At 46.0% G+C, this 24,344-nt stretch overlaps 1 protein-coding gene across 4 annotated transcripts in view; it reads left to right on the top strand.

Annotated features, from left to right (window-relative positions):
* The first annotated feature begins 421 nt into the window (after positions 1-421).
* The window catches only part of POLQ (DNA polymerase theta), a 135,269-nt gene continuing 111,346 nt past the window's right edge, over positions 422-24,344 (top strand). For all 4 annotated transcript variants that reach the window (XR_014709586.1, XM_084614299.1, XM_084614300.1 and 1 more), the window contains exons 1-6: positions 422-633; positions 3,621-3,803; positions 4,885-5,015; positions 6,917-7,073; positions 16,139-16,247; positions 17,783-18,002. Coding sequence is in view for 3 of the 4 variants with exons in the window: in XM_084614299.1 (XP_084470425.1) it covers positions 444-633; positions 3,621-3,803; positions 4,885-5,015; positions 6,917-7,073; positions 16,139-16,247; positions 17,783-18,002 (990 nt within the window). In the remaining variant the exon portion in view is untranslated. The remainder of the gene's footprint in view (positions 634-3,620; positions 3,804-4,884; positions 5,016-6,916; positions 7,074-16,138; positions 16,248-17,782; positions 18,003-24,344) is intronic.

The following is a 24,344-nucleotide window of genomic DNA, read 5'->3' as shown; positions in this document are numbered from 1 at the left end:
GGGAAAGTGAGCAGGGAGCAAGGGGAGCCCGCGGCTCCTATCAGCCGCATTGGAGGGGAACCAAGGCCGTATGCGCGCTGGGCACGGTGCGGCTGAAGTCACCGGGGAGCGGCGCCCCCGCCTGGCTGCTGGGCGCTGGCAGCCTGACCCGCAGAGCGGGAGGCCTAGTGGGGGCTGCTATCAGGGTCTCTGCTCTCGGGGCAGCGCTGTCATTAGCCTGGACGCTGCGGCCGGGCCGACGCCGGCCCAACCTCCCGTGCGCTAGCGGGCGCAACCTGACCACAGGGGGGCGCTAACGAGCTGCGCTTCCCCCAGCGGGAGCCCCCGCCCCTGGCTCCGTGGCCACGCTCTCTCCGATTGGCTGGCCGCGCGCCCTGGTTCCGTTAGCCGCCCGGCGATGGGGGGCGGGACGGTGCTCGGGGTTTGAATGGCTGGGCGGGAAGATGGCGGCGGTGCCTCGTTCCCGGGCTGGTAGTAGTAGCCGGAGGCCGAGGCGGGGCGGCCTGGCCCGTTCCCCCCCCTCTCCCGGGGCCTGCAGCCAGTTCGGGTCCGCGGCCCCCGCCCGGCCCGTGCTGAGCCCCCCGCCCGGCCTGGAGCGCTCGCTGCGGGGCCGCAGCAGCCCGAGCCGCTCAGGTACCGCCCGGCGCGCCGGCTCCTGCAGCCGTGCGGGGGGTGGGTGTGTGACCGGTCCGGGCCCTGCCACCGCCGGTGGGGTGGTGGCTCCAGCCCTGCAGGGGGCTGGCCGGGGTCGCGGGAGCCCCCTGGCAGAGCTTCCGGTGGGGCCGGCTCCTGAGGCGTCTGGTCCCAGCCCGGCGGCAGAGCCGGGCGCGGCAGCACCCGCCGGGCAGCGCTGGAGAGGCGGGAGCCGGGCCCAGCGGCCAGGGCAGCCCTGTGATGTCCGCTGAGCCCACGGACGGTGCAGCGTTGGGGGAACAGGGCTGTTGGCTCCCAGCGCGCGGGACAGCCATGGGGGCCCAACCGTCAGCGTGTGTGTGTGTTGGAGGGGGGCAATGTCAAGAGGAATCAGAAATTCCCCTTCCCCCGCGCCCCCCCCTTTCCGTACCACTTGCTGGTTGAGAGAGAGATAAAATGCACGTGGCTTGTAAATTCTTATGGGGCGGGAGCAGTCTGTGTGTGTGTGTCCAGCGCCTAGCACAATGGGGCCTCTAGGTGCTAGCATAACACAATTAATGCATCGTACTATTTACATTCCTTGGGGTAGAAAACGAGGCTCATAGATGTGCATCCGATGAAGTGAGCTGTAGCTCACGAAAGCTTATGCTCAAATAAATTTGTTAGTCTCTAAGGTGCCACAAGTCCTCCTTTCCTTTTTAATAAGGAGAGTAGAGCACATTGGCAAGGTGATTCATTTGGATGCAATAAGTTCCCTGTGGTCCTGATTGCAGCTCCCCGATATCTTCAAGCACACAGGCGTGTGGAGTGACTTTTGATTTAGTGTTTAATGCCCTGTGTCTTCATCCCTTTTCACAGCTCTTCTGTAAACACTGACACCTCTCAGACTCTGCTTGCAGACATTTACCACCTTATGTTTGATATAATGCTGTCCGATCCCACAAGGCAAGCAGGGTTGGGCTGGGTCAGTGTTTGGATGGGACACCCCCTATAAAATGATTCAATAAGTGACATTCCTGAGTCACTCGGTGCTAGCTGGTGTTGATAGAGGCTTGTACTGCGGGGTTAAAATTAGTGGTGTAGATGTTCAGGCTTGAGCTAGAGTCCAGCCTATGAGACCATCCTCCCTCACCAAGCTCCAGCCTGAGCCCGAACATCTACATTGGTATTTTTAGCTTTGCAATGCCAGCTCTGCGGTGTGAGCCTGAGTCAGTTGACCCAGGCTCTGAGACTTGTTGATGTTTTTTTATTGTGTGTAGACGTACCCTGTTTGCCCCTTGAAAGTCTTCACTCTGTTGTGTGGTGCTGCTGCCTTTCGTTCTTGAAGGGGCTGGGTTGATTCATCCCTTTGTATCCTTAGTTTCTGTGCTCTGGGATCTTTGAATCTGAAAACTGCTCTTTAAAGCTGTAGACACAGCCTTTTATATTTGGGGGGTAGGGAGTGAACCTCTCACCACCAGCTAGCTCAGGAAGGCAGGGTGTGCTAATGTGGGTTCTAAATTAGCTATAACAAGGCAGGGGGGAAAAAGAACCTGGGGCAGAATTGTGGTGAAAACTGAAGATTTCTGCTCAATGTGTAGCTGCACACACACAAAAAAAGGAAACAATGTTAGGATGCATAAGAAATGAGATGGAAAATATAAGGAACGTTGTAATGCAGGGGTGGGCAAACTTTTTGGCCTGAGGGCCACATCAGGGAATAGAAATTGTATGGCGGGCCACAAATGCTCACAAAATTGGGGTAGGGGTGTGGGAGGGGGTGCAGGCTCTGGGGTGGGGCTGGGAATTAGGAGTTTGGGGTGTAGGAGGCTGCTGTGGGCTGTGACAAAGGGGTTTGAAGGGTGGGAGATGGATCAGGGGTGCAGGCTCTGGCTGGGGGTGCCGGCGCTGGGGTGGGGGCTGGAGATGAGAGGTTTGGGATGCAGGAGGGTGCTCCGGGCTGGGATCAAGGGTTTGGAGAGTGGGAGGCGGATCAGGGCTGGGGCAGGGGGTTGGGGCGTGGGGAGAGGCTCAGGGGGTTCAGGCTCTGAGCGGCACTTATCTCAAGGGGCTCCCAGAAGCAGTGGCATGTCCCTTCTCCAGCTCCTACACAGAGGCAGTTCTGCACGCTGCCCTATCCACAGCTCCCACTGGAGCATGTGGGAGCCGGAGTGGGGACATGCCGCCACTTCCGGGACTCCCGACCCTGTGCCCTGGCTGGAGCACCGGAGCAGGGCCGAGCCGCATGGTGTGAGCCCCGGACGGAGGGGGCCGTAGTTTGCCCACCCCTGTTAAGGGCAATTAAGATATTAATAGCACTGTAACTGGAACCTGTGTTCATATCAAATCACCTCATCTCAAAAAGCAGGTAGTTCAGAGATGGGCAAAGAAAATGGCTTGCAGTATAGAAAAGCTCTCATATGAAAAGAGAGTGAAAATATTTTAGGAGGCAAATAAAAAGGGAGGTGATAAAAGCATAGAAAATAATGAATGATATAGAATCGGTAGATCAGGAGTTTCTTGTGACCCTTTCTTGGTTTACAAGGATTTAGAGATATTCAAAGAAATTGAAACATGGTGAATTAAAAACTGATGGGAGGAAATACTACTCATACAATGTGCAGTTAGCCTGTGGATCGTTGTGGCCAAGAGCTTTAGCAGAATTCAAGAGGGACTGGACATTTAAGTGAATGGCAAGAATATCCAGAATTAGAATAGTAAAAATGAAAAGAATAAGCAACATTTCTGATATAAACTCTCATGCTTCAGGCCATAATCCAATCTCCTAACTATTGGAGGTTAGGAGGAAACTTTCTCTGGGGGGCAGGTTATTTTGTAAGGTTTCTTGCACTTTCCTCTGAAGCAGCTGGTCCTGGGCACTGTCAGAGATAGGATCCTTGATAAAATGGATCACAGCATGGCAGTTTCAGAAAGTTTAGTGCATATAAGGCCTTAGTGTCATATTACTCACTATGCTGCCTCTGCTGATGTTGGAATTTTTCCCAAAGGGCAATGCCAACAGATGAATATTCCTGATGACCAAGCAGACAAGCTGCTCCTGGCAAGCTGGGGTCTTCCTGAAGTAGTTCTGGAGAAATACCACAGTCTGGGAGTAGTTCATATGTTTGAATGGCAAGCAGAGTGTCTGATGCTTGGACAAGTCCTGGAGGGGAAGAACCTAGTTTACTCAGGTATGCAGACATCTGACAGAATCATGCACTGTAACTAAGGCTAAGATTTTGTCATGAATATTTTTAATAGAAATCAGGGATAGGTCATGGGCAAAAAAGAAAAATTCATGGAAGCCATGACCTGTCTGTAACTTTTACTAAAAATATCCCTGACAAAATGAATATCCGCGATTCCCCATACAGCCTGAAGCAGGGCAGCTACACAGAGGCTAGGAGCTGCCTGCAGCAGCTGGGGGCTTGGGGTACCACTGCCACCTGCAGCTCTGGGGGCCCATGGTGGCTGGGAGTTTGGGGGTTTGTCCACAGCTGCGGCAGCTGGGAACTATGGGGTACCCCTGCAGCTTCAGGGGCCGCTGCTGGCCGGGAGCTCGGGGGTTCCGTGGGTGGCGGTGGACCCTGCAGCTCCCAACTGCTGCAGGCTGAAGTCAAGGAGGTTGCTGGAAGTCATGGTTTCCGTGACTTCTGCGACCTCTGTGACTACATTGTAGCCTTAACTATAACTTCACTAATATAGTATAAATGATTTTACTGCTGCTAAAAGGTGCTGGGCTGATGGCTCTGGAGGCTGAAATCATCTTTGCGTTAGAGGAGGTACAGCACAGATTGCAGCAGTAATTGGGCTCAGCCCACTGATGTGCCTCTGATCTGCTCTGATGAGACCAGATATGAGGAGGGAGTCCAGTCTCCATGGCCATTTCCTTACTTGGTGTCTTTTCTGAGACTCGTAACAGGGAGCCAGTTAGTAACAATTGTGGCAGCACCCTTTTATGTGGCTTCCTGTCATCTAGGAACTGGATGGAGACCCACTGGCTTGTTTTACTTGGGTGACTGAACAGCCACGAAAGTTGTAATGACTTTCAGTCATGGTGGACCAGGGGCTGGGTATGAACTAGCCTTAAAGTGAAAGTCTCTGAGTAAAATTTTCAGACACACCTAAATCCCATTTTTAAAAAGTGGCTTAGATGTTTAGGCACTTCTGAATATTTTTCTTTATATGCAGTTTCCACCTCTGGCGTCATCCAGTAGCTAATCGCTTGCAGTTTAAGTTTTGACACACTTTTCTTGGATCCTGTTATTTTAGCTCCTACTAGTGCTGGGAAGACGCTGGTTGCTGAATTACTCATCTTGAAGAGAGTCCTGGAGACCCGTAAGAAAGCTCTGTTCATCCTCCCCTTTGTCTCTGTGGCCAAAGAGAAAAAGTATTACCTACAGGTAAGTGGAGTACAGGAGTGTGGGGGTATGGCTCAAAGTTGTCAAATTAAATCTTTTCAGAACCTTAATCGTGTGAAAACGTTTGTATGAAATTGGGGGGTGGGGTGGAAATAGAGCTTTGTGGAAGACAGAAATTCTGTTTTGCAAAGGATTTTGAAAATTGGTTTAGTTTCGAATCAGAACAAAATCCAAAACATTGAAAGTCTGTGAAGGAATTTTCGGTTGATCAAAACATTTCATTTCAATTTCTACTTTTTATGTTGTATTTTATTTGTGTGTTTGTGTAATTTATGTATAGTGTGTATATAGAACACAAGATCATTTCAAAATAAAGAATGTGAATGTTTATTCCAAAACTGTTGAAACAGGACGTTTTGACATTGTTGGAATTCCTGTCTGGTTTTCTTCTGAAACAAACTTCCAGTGCGATGGTGCTGCTCACCTCTCCTTCAGCTGTGTGCACTTCTTCCTGCAATAAGGCTGTCACGTTCTGGGGTGCAATCCAGATCAGAGTGGGGTTGTCACTGTCTGCTTTGCACACTTCACAAGGCTTTGCTGCTGTAGCTCCCAACCTGGGCTGTTCACAACCAGCCTACAGGTCACACACTGTGTGTCTGTGCATAGCTGGAGTCCTAGTCTAGCACCTCTGACCCCAGCAGCTTGCCAGCAATGCACCAGTCACACTTTGGCTTCCACCAGCTTTGGTTACTACTTGTTAGGTGACCCCAACATGCTCCCAGTCGAGGATTTTCCCCAAAACATGTGTTCTGCAGTGTCCAGCCCTTTCCTGGGCTGTTCAGATATTAAGGTTCATTGCCCTTTCATGGAGTCAATTTTCAACAATTTGCTACTTTAACTGGAATTACCAAATTGTTCAGTTTAAACACAGCACTGGGTTGTTTGTTTTAGATTAAAAATAAAACAAATTTATTAACCGAAGAAGATAGGAGTTTCAATATTTCAAGTATGACATAAAGTTAGATGTTAACAGCAAATAAAAGTGAAAACATGCATCTAAAAGTCTAAAACTGAATCTAGCACGTTTTGGTTCCAGACTTTAAGATGGCCTTTCTCACCCACAGTCTTCCAGCAAAATGGTGACTGACACTCTCCTTGGCCAGGATCTCTCCCAAAGGTGCTGGTGCCTTTGTCATCTTGGGTGAAAGAGAGACTTGAGGTCCTCTATCCTTTTTCTTTTATAGGCCAGTGAACCTTTGAGGTGGATTCTTCAGAGCGTTACCCTTCAAAGTAACATGTATTCAAGCAGTAAGGAAGGTGACATGGAATCTGGTGGTGAAGGGGCTTCAGGCTCTTTCTTCACCCACTTGTGTTTGGTAAATTGCAAATTGTTATATTTCCTGCCATCTCCTCCTCCTGCTGTCTTGAGGACCCTGTTTACCTCAATTTACATAAAAGTAGTAAACACATATTCCTTTGTTTAGGATAGGTCTTTTAACAACTTATCTAGGCAGAGCTGTGTGAGTTTGAACTTGTGCTAGTAACATCATATGGGGCATTTACAACTTTACATATAATGTAGCAACACACATTTCACTATAATATTCATTGACCAATTAGTTATACATTTTCAAATCATACTTCACAAGGCATATTTTCTACAAAGTTTATTACAGTAAAGAGCAGGGTGTGAATAGAGGGATGCCTTTGGTCACAGTGACTTGGGCTGCTCTGCTGTGGGGCAGAAAGCGCACAGTTGAATAGGAGACAGCAGGCACTAGCTGGCTCAGCCATGCTCTTAATTGGGTTAGCTAATATAGTGTTGGGAATGTCTGTTTTAGGATGTGTGTACTGTACTGTGCTGATTCCCGTATGCAGCACACGTTGATCACAAGTAAAGATTCTAATTCTGTGAACAAATGTTCTGTCTCCCTGGCACACAGACTCTGTTTCAGGAGGTGGGTGTGCGGGTAGAAGGCTATATGGGAAGCACTTCCCCTGCTGGACGTTTCTCAGCACTAGATGTTGCTGTCTGCACCATTGAGAGAGCCAACGGACTAATCAATAGACTCATAGAGGAGAACAAGATGGACTCACTGGGTAAGATGCTAGGGCCTGATCTGTCTGCAGGAGAAAGGAGCATGTTTATTGTGTACAGTTCATGAATTTTGTTTTGAGATTATGCGCACTGTGTATGTTTAAGCCCTTATTTTTACTCTACTCTTGCCTTGTACTTCTTGTGCAAAGGAGACATGCTGTGGCACCTGGGTGTGTCTCTTTAACTGAGACAGTTTTTAACTATCAGTAAGTATACAGGCTGGGACCTGGCAGAACAATGAGATGGCTGCATCCTAGGTGACACCAGTTGTCTCTAGCTTGAATGCAGGGTTTTGAAAGTGGAAAATCACCAGATGGGGGGGCTGGGAAATGTGTATGTGTGGAATGGATGGATCGCACTTGTGGTCTGAAGTGGGGATGGAATTGTAGATGGGGCTTTTCTGGGTCTGGCTGGTTGGAATTTATGGATGAGGCTCATCTGTGTTGGCTGACGTGACTAGGAGGACAATAACCTTAAATTATTTTTTCCAATAGTAATTTAAGAGGAAGCAAGCCTGCTGTCTTTCACAGTTGTGGACTTGCTGTATTACTGTTGTCCTAGGTTTTGGTGGTGTCCATTAAATAAGATGCATGTAAAGAGATGTGAAACCATTAGGAATCTCTGGGTATTCTGTGCGCATGTGAGGAGGAAGCTGTATTTTCCCAGCACAATTAAAAATTCATTCTTCCTTTGTGTTTGCCTAGCTGATACTTTATACACTGTTGTTAAATACAGAATCCCTCCTGCCCTGCCCCGGGCCTGTGATGTTACTGTAGTATTTGGAGTGATATTTTAAACCAAGAAAAGACACAAAACTAAATGAATATTAAATTGTGTGACCCTCACCCTTGACTTTCCTGACCTGTGTGCATTTCATGCCATAATTTTTCATTGTACCAGTCAGGTAGCTCTTAAAGACAAGAGAGTAAGAAAGCAAAGTTTGAGGCCGATGATTTTATCTTCATGTGTGATGTGCACATGTTGGACCCTGGAGACTACAGTGATTTATGTGCTATAAATACTTTCAGCTGACCAGTGGAGGTGTGGGTGTACTTCAATGTGCTAAGCTGCAGTTTTTGATTAGTTCTAGTGCAATCCCTATGCCTTTCTAGAACAATCCCTATGTCCTCATGGGGGAATATTGCCAAAGGAGGATTATATAGGTGTGGAGAGTCAGATAAGTATATGATTAGATGTGCAGAGCTTGTGTCTACTTACTGCTACCTCATTAAAATTTGTGAAATTATCTTGCATTATTTGAAAGTACAAAAAATATCAAACTGATAAAATATCATTTTTTGATACTTGATTATTTGGGAAGTTATGCAAACTAATTAATTTTTGCCACCCTCACAAAAAATCACTTTTGGAGTAAAATAATCATGACAAATTTCATCCCAAAGGGTAATTTTGGAGGTAAATTTTATAAAAGCCTGAAGAGACAGAGGCTGAAAATGACTTTAAATATTGCCAACAGCAAGCTAGTGTAATTCTGCAACATTGTACCTTGGATCTTTTAAGTCTAAATTTAGACTAGTTTTTTTCATGGAGTGTTTTATTCTTTGAGATAAATTATTGAGAGACAACTGCAGCTCTGGCTGGATTCCATCTCAAGCTTGAGCTGTTCCTTTTGTTGGTGTCAACCCCCTGCTGCCAGCTCACATTGCTTCTGGAAGTTGTTGAGAGAAACTCAATTCCTGCTGCTGGCAGATATGTCTGTTGCCTAAGGCAGTTCCAAGCAATTTGATTTGAGTTTAATTATTATGTAATCTATGCAGTTGCTTGCATCCCAGTAAACAGGAAAAGGAGAAGTTTCCTTGCAGTATTGTTTAGTATTAATGTGAGGAATAAATCTAGAGAAATTTTAGGAGAGCAGACTAAAGAAAAACCTCCTGTTAAATGTGCCAGCTGGGAGTGGGTTTGTATTGTGTTACCAGTGGTAGGTTTGTAACTTAAAAATTAAGTTTAAAAAGTAGAAGTTCAAAAATATCTGGATTTTAGTATTTTTGATATAAAAAAGAAGTTGAACCTTCTGTGGCTGCCCCGAAGAACTGTAGCAGTTTAGGGGTTGTCTACACTTGCAAATTAATTCAGATTAAGGTAGGGTATGAATTTAAAAAGCAGTAGCCATTCTGGAATAACTGTAGACAAGCCCTCAGAGTAACACGAGCACCTTGCATATTGTAGCTGTCTTCATTTTCAGTAGAGATGCAGTTTAAAGAGATTACAACCCCCTTCCCCTCCCTGCTTGCACTGCTCATCAGGTTGCTGAGTTAAAAAGAATGTTACATGCTGGGACTTGCGCAACCATTGGAGACTACTTCTGTTTTAAAGATGAGGGTAGCCGCCTTGTTTGAGCTATTGTGGCTACTTCGGCGGCTGCAGTATAATCTCAACAGATGCCTCCATGGTACTGCTTGGAGAAAGAAGTGTTGTATGTGTAAATGACTGTCAGGCCTGGCTGATTTGAGCATGGCTCAGATTCCCATATACATGGTTATACTGAGAGCTTGGATGTCATGCCTGAATAACAATAGGAGGTACAGAAGTCCCTGCCCATAAAAAAGACAGTAGTACTCTGTCTTTTGGCATATGAATACCATTGCTATTATAGGCTTTATTTCAGGAAGCAATTCAGGCCATTTGTTATTATGAGCACTCAGTGCCAATTTCCATTCCTTTTGTGAACACCACGGCACACTACTCCTGGGGGAATTCTGCACCACTGCACAATGCAGAATTTTCACAGAAATTAATGTTCTGTGCAGAATTTCCTTTCCCCCCACAGAAGTGGGCTGCAGAGCTGCGGCCGCCACTGGACCTGGCAGAGCCCAGCTCGCAAATAGAAGACCCTGCTGCAGTTTCCAGCATGCCCTGAAGGAAGGAGGTGGTGAGAAGGAAATGCCACACAAGCCCTGGACCCAGCATCAGTCTTTCTCTCCCTCTGGATCCCTGGGCTCGGGGGGGGGGGGGGAGGGGTAAAGGGGTGTGAGTGTCTGGGCTGTAGGGTGCCCTGTGGCTCAGCTCTGGGAGAGGAGGGGGTGCGAGTGTCTGGGTTGGGGGGCACCTTATGACTGGGCTCTGGGGGATAGGGGTTGCGAATGTCTGGGTGAGGGATGCCCTGCGGCTGGGCTTGGGAGGCTAGGGGGTCCCAGTGTCTGATCTGGGGGGAGGGGATGTGGGTGTCTAGCCCCTCAGCTGGGCTGTGTAGGGGGATGGGGCAGAGAAACAGGAACTGGGTTGTAGGGGTTTCTTTAACTATATTCCCTGGGGGAAAATTTATGTCTGTATTGTTACAGACATAGTTGCTGACAGGTAATTTATTTCAAAATACCAAAATAATTGAAACTGGCATGATTATATAGTGTTGTTTTGACAAATAAAATATGCAGAATTTTGCAGAATTTTTAATTTGTTGGTGCAGAATTCCTCCAAGAGTAACACTGCATGGCAGAAAACATCACATCTGAGACATGCCCTCCTGGGGCCTCTGACTAAGACTGTTCGTAGGGAAGTCTCTTCATGACAGACCTGTGAGGTGCTGCTGTTTCATTTAAAAAATAATAATAATCCTGTGCAGGACTTGCCCTTGGTTAGTAGGAAGCTGTTGCAGTAGCCATCAGGTTAATAAGAATAAATGTGAACCAAGTGTAAATGAATGCAGCGCTGTGTCTGCCTGAATCTGCAGGCAGCTGTAGTACCTTTATTGTTGCACATAGTTTTGCCAAATTATAGCAGTTTGAAAAGTGATTGGACCATTATTTTCCCTGCTTCTATTCAGTGCTTTGTGCTGTGGTCAGCAATGAAAATGACTAGAATCAGGTCTATTCCACTTTGATGTTGCTAGGGAAAGTTGTAAGAAAAATGAGCGGAAAGCATTGGTGCTATTCAATAGGGAAAGAGACTCCAAAAGAGGCTGTGGGAAGGGGTAGAGCAACATAGACACCGCTCACCCTCAGCATGCTCATACAGCAGCCAGGAAGGAGACTTTGGATTGGGAGAGGCAAATGGAGAATACACTTTTTCTTTCCACAACCTAGAGGCACAGACTATGTGGACACTAGCTAGCCAGAGGCTAATGCAAAAGATGGAACTACCAGTTATGCTCTAGAGACATCACTCTGGTAGAAATGTCATCACCCTCTCCTTTCTCAGGGCATGTCTACACTACGAAATTAGGTTGATTTTACAGAAGTCAATCTTTAGAAAGCAATTTTATAGTGTCGATTGTGTATGTCCCTGCTAAGTGCAGTAGGTCGGCGGAGCGCGTTCTCAATACCATGGCTAGCATTGACTCATGGAGTGGTGCACTGTGGGTAGCTATCCCACAGTCCTCACTGTCCATTGGAATTCTGGGTTAAGCTCCCAATGCCCGATGGGGCAAAAACATTGTTGTGGGTGGTTTTGGGTAAATGTTGTCAGTCTCCCTTTCCTCCCTCCCTCCCTTCTTGAAAGCAATGGCAAACAATTGTTTCATGCTTTTTTTCCTTGGTTATCTGTTCAGATGCCATAGCATGGCAAGCATGGAGCCTGCTCAGCTGAGCACTGCTTTTGTGAGCATTGTAAACACCTCGCACGTTATCCTGAAGTATGTGCAGAGCCTGGCTAGGAGCCGCCAGCATGAGGATGAATGTGAGGAGGACATGGACACAGACATTCCTGAAAGCACGGGATGTGGCAATTGGGATATCCTGGCAGCATTGGGGCAGGTTGATGCAGTGGAACGCTGATTCCGGGCCTGGAAAACAAGCACAGACTGGTGGGACTGCATAGTGTTGCCCGTATGGGATGATTCCCAGTGGCTGCAAAACTTTCGCATGCGTAAGGCTACTTTCGTGGAACTTTGTGAGTTGCTTTTCCCCACCCTGAAGCGCAGGAATACCAAGATGAGACCTGCCCTGACAGTTGAGAAGTGAGTAGCGATAGCCCTGTGGTAGCTTGCAATGCCCGACTGCTACCGGTCATTCGGGAATCATTTCGGAGTGGGCAAATCTACTGTGGGGGCTGCTGTGATCCAAGTAGCCAAAGCAATCAGTAAGCTTCTGCTAACAAGGGTTGTGACTCTGGGAAATATGCAGGTCATAGTGGGTGGCTTTGCTGCAGTGGGGTTCCCTAACTATGGTGGGGCGATAGACTGAACGCATATCCCCATCTCAGCACTGGACCACCTTGCCAAAGAGTACATAAACCGCAAGGGGTACTTCTCAGTGGTGTTGCAAGCACTGGTGGATCACAAGGGCTGTTTCACTGACATCAACATGGCATGGTCAGGAAAGGTGCATGACGCTCACGTCTTTCGGAACTCCAGGCTGTTAGAAAAGCTACAAGAAGGGACTTTCTTCTCAGACCAGAAAATTACCATTGGGGATGTTGAAATGCCAGTAGTTATCCTTAGGGATCCAGCCTACTCCTTGCTCCCATGGCTCATGAAGCAGTACGTAGGAAGCCAGGACAGTAGTAAGGAGCAGTTCAACTATAGGCTGAGCAAGTGCAGAATGGTGGTAGAATGTGCCTTTGGATGTTTAAAAGGGTGCTGGTGCTGTTTGAGTAGGTTAGACCTTAGCGCAACCAACATTCCCATTGTTATTGCTGCTTGCTGTGTGCTCCGTAATATCTGTGAGTGTAAGGGGGAGACGTTTATGGTGGGGTGGGAGGTTGAGGCAAATCACCTGGTAGCCAAATTTGAACAGCCAGGCACCAGGGCAATTAGAAGAGCACAGCTAGGCATGCAGCGCATCAGAGAGGCTTTGAAGACTAGTTTCATGACTGTCCAGGCTATGGTGTGACAGTTGTGTGTGTTTCTCATTGATGCAAAACTGTGCCCTTTGTTGAATGTACTTCCCTGTAAGCCAATCCTCCTCTCCCCTTCGACCACAGCTGGCAAAGGAAATAAAGTCCCTATTGTTTTGAATCCATTAATTCTTTATTTAAAAAAAATTGAGATCACTGACAATGCTGACTAGTAAAAGGTAGCCTGGGTGGGATGGAGGAGGAGGGAAGGACAAGACTGCATTGCTTATTGTAGCTACACTACAAATCAAAACTGTTTGAATGACAGCCTTCTGTTGCTTAGGCCATCCTCTGGAGTGGAGTGGCTGGGTACCCGGAGCCTCCCCCCACCTTCTTGGGGATCTGGGTGAGGAGGATATGGAACTTTGCATGGAGGGCGGGCGGTAATACAATGGATGCAGTTGGGGTCTGTGCTCTAGTAGCCTTTCTTGCAGCTCCACCAGACACCTCATCATGTCCGTTTGCTCCCCATTAGCCTCAGCATGTCCTCCTGCGTGTTCTGATCACCCTCACTGTATGCTTTCCTGGTCTATGCCATCGCATGCCTCCATGCATTCAGCTGCCCCTTATCAGTGTGGGAGGACTAAATGAGCTCTGAAAACATGTCATTGGGAGTGTTTTTTTTTGCCTTCTAATCTCCGATAACCTCAAGGACAGAGTTGATATGGGGAGCATAGAAACTTTTGAACCTGCAGGGGGGATAAAAAGGGAAAGTAAAATTTAAGATGATACATTTCTGAGACCAAAAGGGAGACTTTCACAGTGAATCAAGCAATTCACAGCAGACAGCACATGTGTTTTTGGTACAAGGTCGTATTTTGCCTTTTATATTGAGCGCCTGCCGATATGGTGACACATCACACACGGCTGGGCAACAGAATTCGGTTTCCAGGCAGCCATGGTAAGCCAAAGGGTACACTTGGTTTTTTCTGTGTTCATAACATATGGGAATGGTTTCAAACTGCAGCACCCTTCTTTCCCATAGCAAGGAATGCCTGTTGGGTTTGCCATTTAAAAGGAGGGGCTGTGGTTTTGGGATGTATGTGCAGCAGCAATTCCGCCCCCCCTCCCTCATGTGTGGCTATTCTCTGGGCTGATCCCTTTTAGCCAAGCGCAAACAGCCCAGCATGAACGGGGTCTAATGTGCCAGGGATCACCAAACAGGGGGGATTACTGTTCCCTTACAAAAAAATCCCCTATTTCAACCTGGTGACCATGAATGATATCACTCTCCTGAGACTGACACAGAAAGGTAAAGACCAAATGTTGCATGGATGCGACCAAAACCCAGAACCGTTCGCTGCCATGCTTTGTGCTGCAATGATTCCAGACTACTTGCTACTGGATTGGTGTGGTAAATTGTCCTACTGTGGAGGACAAAATATGGCAGCCCCGCTGCCCCCTGAAACCTTCTGCAAAGGCTTTCAGGAGAGCTTATTGGAGATGTCCCTGGAGGATTCCCGCTCCATCCCCAGGCATGTTAACAGACTTTTCCAGTAGCTGTACTGGCCGTGAATACATCCTAATTCTTCAGTGCAAATCAAACATTAAACACAATTGCTTTTAACCCCTGTAGTGTAGTTACAAATGTGCACTCACTAGAGGTGCCTTCTCTGCCTTCAGGGTCCAGGAACAATACACCTTGGGAGGGTATTGGCTCCAGGGTGATGAAAAGGTCCTGGCTGCCAGGGAGAATGAATTCTCTGCTTGCCTGCTGCACATTCTCCTCTTCCTCATCCACAAAATCCTCCTCCGTGATGCTTGAGGACTTCCCCCTTGCAGATGTCCATGGACAGTGGTGGGGTAGTGGAGTCCCACCCTTCGAATGGCATGCAGCTGATCATAGAAGCGGCATGTTTGGGGCTCTGACCAAGGGCGACCATTTGCCTCCTCTGCCTTTTGGTAGGCTTGCCTGAGCTCCTTAACTTTCATGCAGCACTGCTGTGTGTCTCTGGTGTAGTCGCTGTCCACCATGCCCTGTGCAATTTAGGCATATATATCAGCATTTTTTCTGCTGGTTCAGAGTTCTGCCTGCACAGATTCTTCTCCCCATATAGCAATCAGAACAAGGTTCTCCCGTTCGCTCTATGCTGGAGCTCGTTTGCGATTCTGGGACTGCATGGTCACCTGTGCTGCTGAGCTCGCCACGCTGACCAAACAGGAAATGAAATTCAAAAGTTCTCGGGGCTTTTCCTGTGTACCTGGCTAGTGCATTGGAGTTGAAAATACTGTCCAGAGTGGTCACATTGGAGCACTCTGGGATAGCTCCCAGAGGCCAATACCATCGAATTGCACAGTGCTGCGTCTCTAGTACCCCAAATTCAACCCAGGGAGGTCGATTTTTAGCACTACTCCCCTTACCGGGGAGGAGTACAGCAGTTGATTTTAAGAGCCCTTTAGGTCGGCGGAATGGGGTTGGTTGTATAGATGCATTGCTTATAAAATCGACCTAACACGGCTAAATTCGACCTAATCTCATAGTGTAGACCAGACCTCAGTAGCTGGCAGAGCTAAGTTGTCTTTTTGCTTTTATGTTGCTTGGGGGACGGAGGGGCATCTTTTCTCTCGGTCTTCAGCTATGTGTACACTAGGAGCGCTTTACCGGTGCTTTTACCAGTATAATTTATTCTGCTTTGAGCAAAACAAACTATACCAGTAAAAACACTTACCAGTATAACTGTCTATGCTAGGGATTTTTCCAGCATTGCTATGTTGGTAAAAAAAATCACCTCCACAACCTATGTCACTCTGCTGGCAAACTTGAATATAAACCTAGCCTAAGTGAGGTGGGAATGTTCATTTCATCTAGACTTTCTCAAGTTTGGTGAGGTCTGGAAATTTAGAAAGATGTTGTAATTAATTTGGATTGAGGTAGGGTATGAATTTAAAGAAGAGTAGCCATTCTGAAATAACTGTACACAAGCCCTCAGGGAAACCTTAATTTGGTGAGATGTTGAGTTTAGAAAGATGATGTAATTTGGAAAGATGGGCACTCTGCTAGCTAGACTCCACCAAACACACTGTCAAATTTAATTTTCTTTTTTTTTTAAACAAAAAAATGTTTGGAAGTAAAATGTCATGAAACTGATCTGCTGCTTCATGCACTAATATCGGAAGAGAAACAGTGACAGGAAGCTGCAGAAATGTCACTGGCATGCACAGGAGTTTTGTAAATTTCAACCATTCATATGGAATATGGTGCTGATGGAGTGATGGAGGTTTGTTCTTGCTTTTGAGCTTTGGTGAGTGTAATATCTGCAGTGCTTCTTTTCACCAGGGATGGTGGTTGTGGATGAGTTGCACATGCTAGGAGATTCTCACCGAGGATATCTGCTGGAACTCCTGCTGACCAAAGTTCGATTTGTTACAGAGAAAGTTGCTAAAAGGTGGGTAGACTGGGGGTGTCTGTCTTTTAATACTGAACCCTGAGCAGCTTCAGCATCCAGTGAAGTGAGCTGTAGCTCACGAAAGCTTATGCTCAAATTTATTAGTCTCTAATGTGCCACAAGTACTCCTTTTCATTTTGGAGATATGGATTGGCTCCAGGAATTTGGTGAGAACTCTGATCTAGGATCCCTCGGTTATTAAGGTCTCACCACATCAGGAGGCTATCACTATAGTCAAAAACCTTTTTCCTCATGTTTTTAAATGTGTGTTGATGTAAAATTCTTTTTTTTTTTTGGGAAAAGAAATTCGGATAAAGCTTTAAGTTCAAATATAAAGTAAGCTAACTTTCACAACCTAATAGATCTCACTGTCAACAATGTTTTGATATGTGTGAAAGTAGTATATGATCAGGCATCCTGCGTTGGGCTTTGGTAGACAAGGGGATATCTTGGAGCAGAGGTTTGCACCTAGGGTTGTAGGATTGGAATGAACGCTAAAATGAGGAAATTTTATTACTCCTTTTTTCTTATGTTTGTTTGTTTTTTGATTAATTATAAACATTATATGCAAAAGAAAAGCCTTAGCTGACTACAGCTATTCTCTGCTGAGTTATTTTACCTACTTACAGGCATATTGCCATTTGACATGGAAAAGATGAAAAAGCAATGATCACAAGTGTCTTCTATACTAAATCATAAAACATCTACACGCCATAATACGACAGTGAACCCTTCATTACTCTAAGTGTTAAGCCATCCTGAGCTGGAGTGTAAGGCTTTGAATAGTTGTTGCTTTTGTGAATGTTCTAAGAAAGTAAATTGTGTGTAATGGAGATTTAATTTTTTCAATGTAATTCAGACCAGACATGATCTATTTAGTTCCAGGACTCAATTTGTGTTGAGATGCTCCACAATAATTACATCTTTGTATGTGTGTTGGACATTAACAGCATGCCCAGCAAGGCATGTAGAATGTGCAGGAGCATACATAGTGGTGGATTAAGAAATACATAATTTTTAAAAAATTGTACACTATGGTGGCAGACAAGCTTTTAAAAAAATCAATCCTGTATTCTGTGGTTAGAGTTATGGATGGGCCATGCATTTGGTGAGTGATTTAGCCCTAGTTTTTACACAGATTTAGACTTTTCTTTTTCCCTCTCCTGCTGCTAATAGCTCACCTTACCTGATCGCTCTTGTTACGGTGTGTATGGTAACACCCATTGTTTCATGTTCTCTGTGTATATAAAATCTCCCCCCTGTATTTTCTACTGCATGCATCCGATGAAGTGAGCTGTAGCTCATGAGAGCTTCTGCTCAAATAAATTTGTTAGTCTCTAAGGTGCCACAAGTACTCCTTTTCTATTTGTAGTTATGTATGCTGAGAGGAGAGTAATCAATTTTTCTGCTCCAAGGTATTCAATGTATTGCTTTGAGCATCGGGATCCCGGATTGGATGGATAGGATTTGGTATTCTGCACCAGAACACTGGCCTAGGGTTCTATTAACTTTCATTTTCTTTTAACCAATTATAGACAGACAAAGGAGAACAGTCCTGTTTTTGACAGCATACAGATAGTAGGCATGAGTGCCACCCTCCCTAACCTGGGTCTTCTGGCCTCCTGGCTGAATGCTGAGCTGTACCATACTGATTTTCGCCCTGTTCCCCTCATGGAGTGGGTGAAAATTGGCCGTAATATTTATGACTCTTCAATGAAGCTGGTGCGGGAATTCCAACCCATGCTGCAAGTGAAGGTAACTACTGCTTCTTGCGAACTAGCTGCTCCAGGATGACATTGTTTCTACTGTCTAATTAAAATGTATCAGTAGATGTGTAATGTTTTCAAGTAGCTGACATTCCTACCCTGTTTCTAACATAGTGTGTGCACTCAAAATAAGGGCTTTTCCTGTGATTTGATTTTTATTGGTAAACCATCTTAAACTCCTTCCCAAGATGGGGTTTTCCCCAGCCAGGCCTATCTGTCCCTAGTTCCCTTTGCCTCAGAGAGATACTCCATCCCCTCTTATGAACTAGATTGGAGCTAATTGGACACATCTGAGATAAAAGTTCATAGATTCTAATGAAAGAAAGGACCATAATGATCATCTAGTCTGACCTCCTGTATAATACTGGACATGGAACTTCCCCAAAATGATTTAGCTAGAGCATATCTTTAAAAATAAAATAAAATAAAAATGCAATCTTTATTAAAATGTTTGCCAGTGATGGAGAATTAACTGAATATCTTGGCAAAAATACCTTTGCATCTCTGCAGGTTTTGAGCATCTGAACTCAGAGTAATACAACAGAAGAGCCTTGCATTCTAATGCTGAGTCCCAGAAACTGTTATCTGGTTAAAAATGTACATGAAAATTTCCTAGCTAGGTTAATTCAAACTGCTTAATCCTTAGCAAGGAGCCTTTTCTTTTTAATCCCTTTTAAAAACTACTGACAAAACCACCCAAAGCCCAGAACTTGGTGGTGATGGGGGCTTCAACTATTCAGACATGTACTGGGAAAGTAATATAACAGGGCACAGATTGTCCAACAAGTTTTCGGAATGCATTGGAGACAAGCTTATTACAGAAGGTGGAGGAAGCAACTAGGGGAGAAGCAATTCCAAAGTTGATTCTGACAAATAGGGAGGATGATTGGTTGATGATTTGAAGGTTGAAGGCAGCTTGGGTAAAAGTGATCATGAAATGATAGGGTTCATGATTTGAAGGAACAGTAGAAGAGAAAACAGCAGAATAAAGAGAATGGACTTCAAGAAGGCAGAGTTTAGCAAACTCAGAATTGGTACGTAAGATCCCTTGGGAAGCAGTCTAAAGGAAAAAAATGTTCAGGCAAGGTAGCAGTTTTTTAAAGTCACATTAGTAAGGGCACAAAAGCAAACTATCCCAATACATAGGAAAGATGGGAAGTGTGGTAAGAGATTACCCTGACTTAACCAGGAGATCTTCAATGACCTGAAACTCAAAAAAGAGTTACGCAAAAAGTGGATACTAGGTCAAATGATGAAGGATGAGTATAAAAAACAACACAAGCATGTACAGACAATTAGGTCAAAGCGCACAATGAAATTAAAGTAGTTAGGGACATAAAGGTACTGAGACACCATTTTACAAATATATGAGAAGCAAGAGGGAGGTCAAGAACAGGGTAGGCCCATTTACTTCAGTGAGGAGGGAAAGACAATAACAGAAAACGCAGCAATGGCTGAATTGTTCAAATGCCTCCCCGCCTCCTGGCTAAAAGGGTTCAGTGATTGGATGATTAACACAGTGAACCTCAGTGTAAATAGAGTAGGGTCTGAGGCTAAAAGAGTGAAAGAACAAGTTAAGAATTATCTAGACAAGTTAGGGTATGTGTACATTGCAGTGTAAGCCTGGGCTCAGGCTTAGACTGGAGCCCAAACCCCTTACCATCTACACACGTCTCTCAGACTTGGGCTCAGACCTAGAGTCCTAGCACCCTGGAGGGTTCAAGCCCAGGTCAAGCAGTGACCTAGGGTTGAGCCCTATTCCTTTGCAATGTAGACGCAGCCCTGATTGACTCATCTCCTGGGAGTCCACCAACAGTATCCCACAATCCCATGGGCCAACTTCCTTTGTTCTCTCTATCCAGACAATCTCCAATCAGGGGGGGTGAGGTGGATGAGGCTTTCTTCCGGCAGCTCACGGAAGCTACTAGATCGCATGCCCTGATTCTCATGGGTGACTTTAATTTTCCTGATATCTGCTGGGAGAGCAATACAGCGGTGCATAGACAATCCAGGAAGTTTTTGGAAAGCGTAGGGGACAATTTCCTGGCGCAAGTGCTAGAGGAGCCAACTAGGGGGGGCGCTTTTCTTGACCTGCTGCTCACAAACCGGGTAGAATTAGTGGGGGAAGCAAAAGTGGATGGGAATCTGGGAGGCAGTGACCATGAGTTGGTTGAGTTCAGGATCCTGACGCAGGGAAGAAAGGTAAGCAGCAGGATACGGACCATGGACTTCAGGAAAACAGACTTCGACTCCCTCAGGGAACGGATGGCCAGGATCCCCTGGGGGACTAACTTGAAGGGGAAAGGAGTCCAGGAGAGCTGGCTGTATTTCAAGGAATCCCTGTTGAGGTTACAGGGACAAACCATCCCGATGAGTCGAAAGAATAGTAAACATGGCAGGCGACCAGCTTGGCTTAATGGTGAAATCCTAGCGGATCTTAAACATAAAAAAGAAGCTTACAAGAAGTGGAAGGTTGGACATATGACCAGGGAAGAGTATAAAAATATTGCTCGGGCATGTAGGAATGTTATCAGGAGGGCCAAATCGCACCTGGAGCTGCAGCTAGCCAGAGATGTCAAGAGTAACAAGAAGGGTTTCTTCAGGTATGTTGGCAACAAGAAGAAAGCCAAGGAATGTGTGGGCCCCTTACTGAATGAGGGAGGCAACCTAGTGACAGAGGATGTGGAAAAAGCTAATGTACTCAATGCTTTTTTTGCCTCTGTTTTCACTAACAAGGTCAGCTCCCAGACTGCTGCGCTGGGCATCACAAAATGCGGAAGAGATGGCCAGCCCTCTGTGGAGATAGAGGCGGTTAGGGACTATTTAGAAAAGCTGGACGTGCACAAGTCCATGGGGCCGGACGAGTTGCATCCGAGAGTGCTGAAGGAATTGGCGGCTGTGATTGCAGAGCCACTGGCCATTATCTTTGAAAACTCGTGGCGAACGGGGGAAGTCCCGGATGGCTGGAAAAAGGCTAATGTAGTGCCAATCTTTAAAAAAGGGAAGAAGGAAGATCCTGGGAACTACAGGCCAGTCAGCCTCACCTCAATCCCTGGAAAAATCATGGAGCAGGTCCTCAAAGAATCAATCCTGAAGCACTTGCATGAGAGGAAAGTGATCAGGAACAGCCAGCATGGATTCACCAAGGGAAGGTCATGCCTGACTAATCTAATCGCCTTTTACGATGAGATTACTGGTTCTGTGGATGAAGGGAAAGCAGTGGATGTATTGTTTCTTGACTTTAGCAAAGCTTTTGACACGGTCTCCCACAGTATTCTTGTCAGCAAGTTAAGGAAGTATGGGCTGGATGAATGCACTATAAGGTGGGTAGAAAGCTGGCTAGATTGTCGGGCTCAACGGGTAGTGATCAATGGCTCCATGTCTAGTTGGCAGCCGGTATCAAGTGGAGTGCCCCAGGGGTCGGTCCTGGGGCCGGTTTTATTCAATATCTTCATAAATGATCTGGAGGATGGTGTGGATTGCACTCTCAGCAAATTTGCGGATGATACTAAACTGGGAGGAGTGGTAGATACGCTGGAGGGGAGGGATAGGATACAGAAGGACCTAGACCAATTGGAAGATTGGGCCAAAAGGAATCTGATGAGGTTCAATAAGGATAAGTGCCGGGTCCTGCACTTAGGACGGAAGAACCCAATGCACAGCTACAGACTAGGGACCGAATGGCTAGGCAGCAGTTCTGCGGAAAAGGACCTAGGGGTGACAGTGGACGAGAAGCTGGATATGAGTCAGCAGTGTGCCCTTGGTGCCAAGAAGGCCAATGGCATTTTGGGATGTATAAGTAGGGGCATAGCGAGCAGATCGAGGGATGTGATCGTTCCCCTCTATTCGACATTGGTGAGGCCTCATCTGGAGTACTGTGTCCAGTTTTGGGCCCCACACTTCAAGAAGGATGTGGATAAATTGGAGAGAGTCCAGCGAAGGGCAACAAAAATGATTAGGGGACTGGAACACATGAGTTATGAGGAGAGGCTGAGGGAGCTGGGATTGTTTAGTCTGCAGAAGAGAAGAATGAGGGGGGATTTGATAGCTGCTTTCAACTACCTGAAAGGGGGTTCCAAAGAGGATGGCTCTAGACTGTTCTCAATGGTAACAGATGACAGAACGAGGAGTAATGGTCTCAAGTTGCAGTGGGGGAGGTTTAGGTTGGATATTAGGAAAATCTTTTTCACTAAGAGGGTGGTGAAACACTGGAATGCGTTACCTAGGGAGGTGGTAGAATCTCCTTCCTTAGAGGTTTTTAAGGTCAGGCTTGACAAAGCCCTGGCTGGGATGATTTAACTGGGAATTGGTCCTGCTTTGAGCAGGGGGTTGGACTAGATGACCTTCTGGGGTCCCTTCCAACCCTGATATTCTATGATTCTATGATTCAATCGACTCAATTGAAAATGGAAGCCATCCTTCCTTGGCATACAGCAGCAACTCAGTAAGTCCGCATTAATTCTTCCATTGTCTTCTGATCACTGAGCTGCAAACACATCTTCGGAGAGCCTTCTGTGTTTGCAATGGAGATCAAGCAGAACAAGCCTTTTATAAAGCACACTGCTTCATGGTAATGGGATTATAGCCAGTTTTCAGTGAATCTCTGATGTGAGGCCAGTAAAACTATTCACTTAAGTAAAAGTACCAGCAGTGATCACACGTACCAGCAGACAGCTAAAAAGCTGGCAGCTTTGCAAATTTTCCAGACTGGTGACCAGTGCAGGGAGTGAATTAAGTGTCTCAGGAGCAAGTGCTGGAAGACCAGGGATCAGAACCATACCTTGTGCAACTCGTAAGGCTCATGCCTGTTTTTATGAGGAGTTAGACTGGTGCTTGGCACTGTGCCTAGCATAGAGTCAACCGTGATGCATGATGACCTGGTCAGCCTGGATGGCGCCCTGCTGTCCCCTAAATCCAGCATGGGGACTGATGGGAGCCAGGAGCAGGCTCTGAGTGAGGACCATGAAGTGACTCTGTTTCTGAAACCAGTCAGAACAGGCTTTGGAACAGGATCAGCAGTCAATTCTGGGTCTACAGTAAACCCAGAGGAGACAGAAGCTCCCCTTGAGCCAGGTAAGTTTCTGATTCGAATTAAAAGCTTACTACAATAATGGGAGGGACTTCTGCTCTAAGAACCAATGCAAAAATTATGAGAAGACTTAGCTACCAGCATGTATCCACTAATGGCGGATTGTATCCCATCGGTTTGGTGCCCTTCCAACCCCCCAGCATGTGGAGTGCAAAATGCAAACTGTAAAGAACAGGTTTAAAGAGTATTTTAACTGATTGCTAGGGTCATTCATGGTTTTTCTTAAAGTAATAATTGCTTAAGTTTGCCGCTCTATAATCACTCAGCATCTATGGAGCTGTCTGGAAACAGTGAACTTAGAGAGTGTGTGTGTGTGTGTTTGGGAAAATGTGTTCTGTTTCCAAATCTAGTCCATTTCAGTTAGAGGTAGTCCATGCAGTCTGCGCGTGACAAAATTATTCTTCCCATGTATGATTGGGGCATCAAAATTTTTTATCCAGAAATGTGCCGTGGTAAGGGAGGAGGAAGGCTATGGAGTTTTGTGTGTTTGAATGAGCCATGATAGAGTAAGTTATGTGTAAGCTATTACAGCACCCTGTTAATTACCTCATGGATACTGATAGTGTCCACATTGTGGGGAAGGGCATATTTCCCAGGGCCATCTTGGTAGGTGACTAGCCCACTCCACTCACAGATGTGCTCTTCAGTTACTATATGTTTGAATATTTCAGCTGCATACACTGCAAGTTTACACTGGTAGCTTGCCAACAGGGCACTACAAGAACAGTTATGTCCCCCAAAATGTGAAAGGTCTGAAATGATAGAAAAAGCCTTTTGTAGCAAGGGCACTTACCACCCACCTTCCCCACCCAAGTAGTTATCCAATTTTTATAAAACAGAAACAGCTTGTAATTTTAAACGTATCATTATCTGTGCACTTCTGTAATTGCGATTAACGAGGTGGTGTCCAGGGAGATTCTGTGGACTGAAGCATCCCTTTTACAATATATTTTGGTTTAGTTTTGATATGTAACACTTGCTGTCCTTGAAATTCCCCAAGAAATAATTCTGTGCTCCTTCACTTAACTATTTTAGACAATAACCCTCTGTTTCTGGTTCTATTTCTGACCCCTCGACCTTCATTGGCTGCCGGGCCAGCGTTGAGTACTGGATGTACAACATACCTTTGTGGATCATTCCAAGAAGAAGTGTTTCATGAACAAGTTATGATTAAAGTTCTTGAGAGGGCTGACAAGCAGGTCCAGTACCAGAAGCAGAAGGACATAAGACTGGAGAATGGCA

Source organism: Lepidochelys olivacea (assembly GCF_965140295.1).
Source record: "Lepidochelys olivacea isolate rLepOli2 genome assembly, chromosome: 1".
In the NCBI taxonomy this organism is placed as follows: domain Eukaryota; kingdom Metazoa; phylum Chordata; order Testudines; family Cheloniidae; genus Lepidochelys; species Lepidochelys olivacea.
This window is presented reverse-complemented; position numbering and strand designations above follow the sequence as displayed.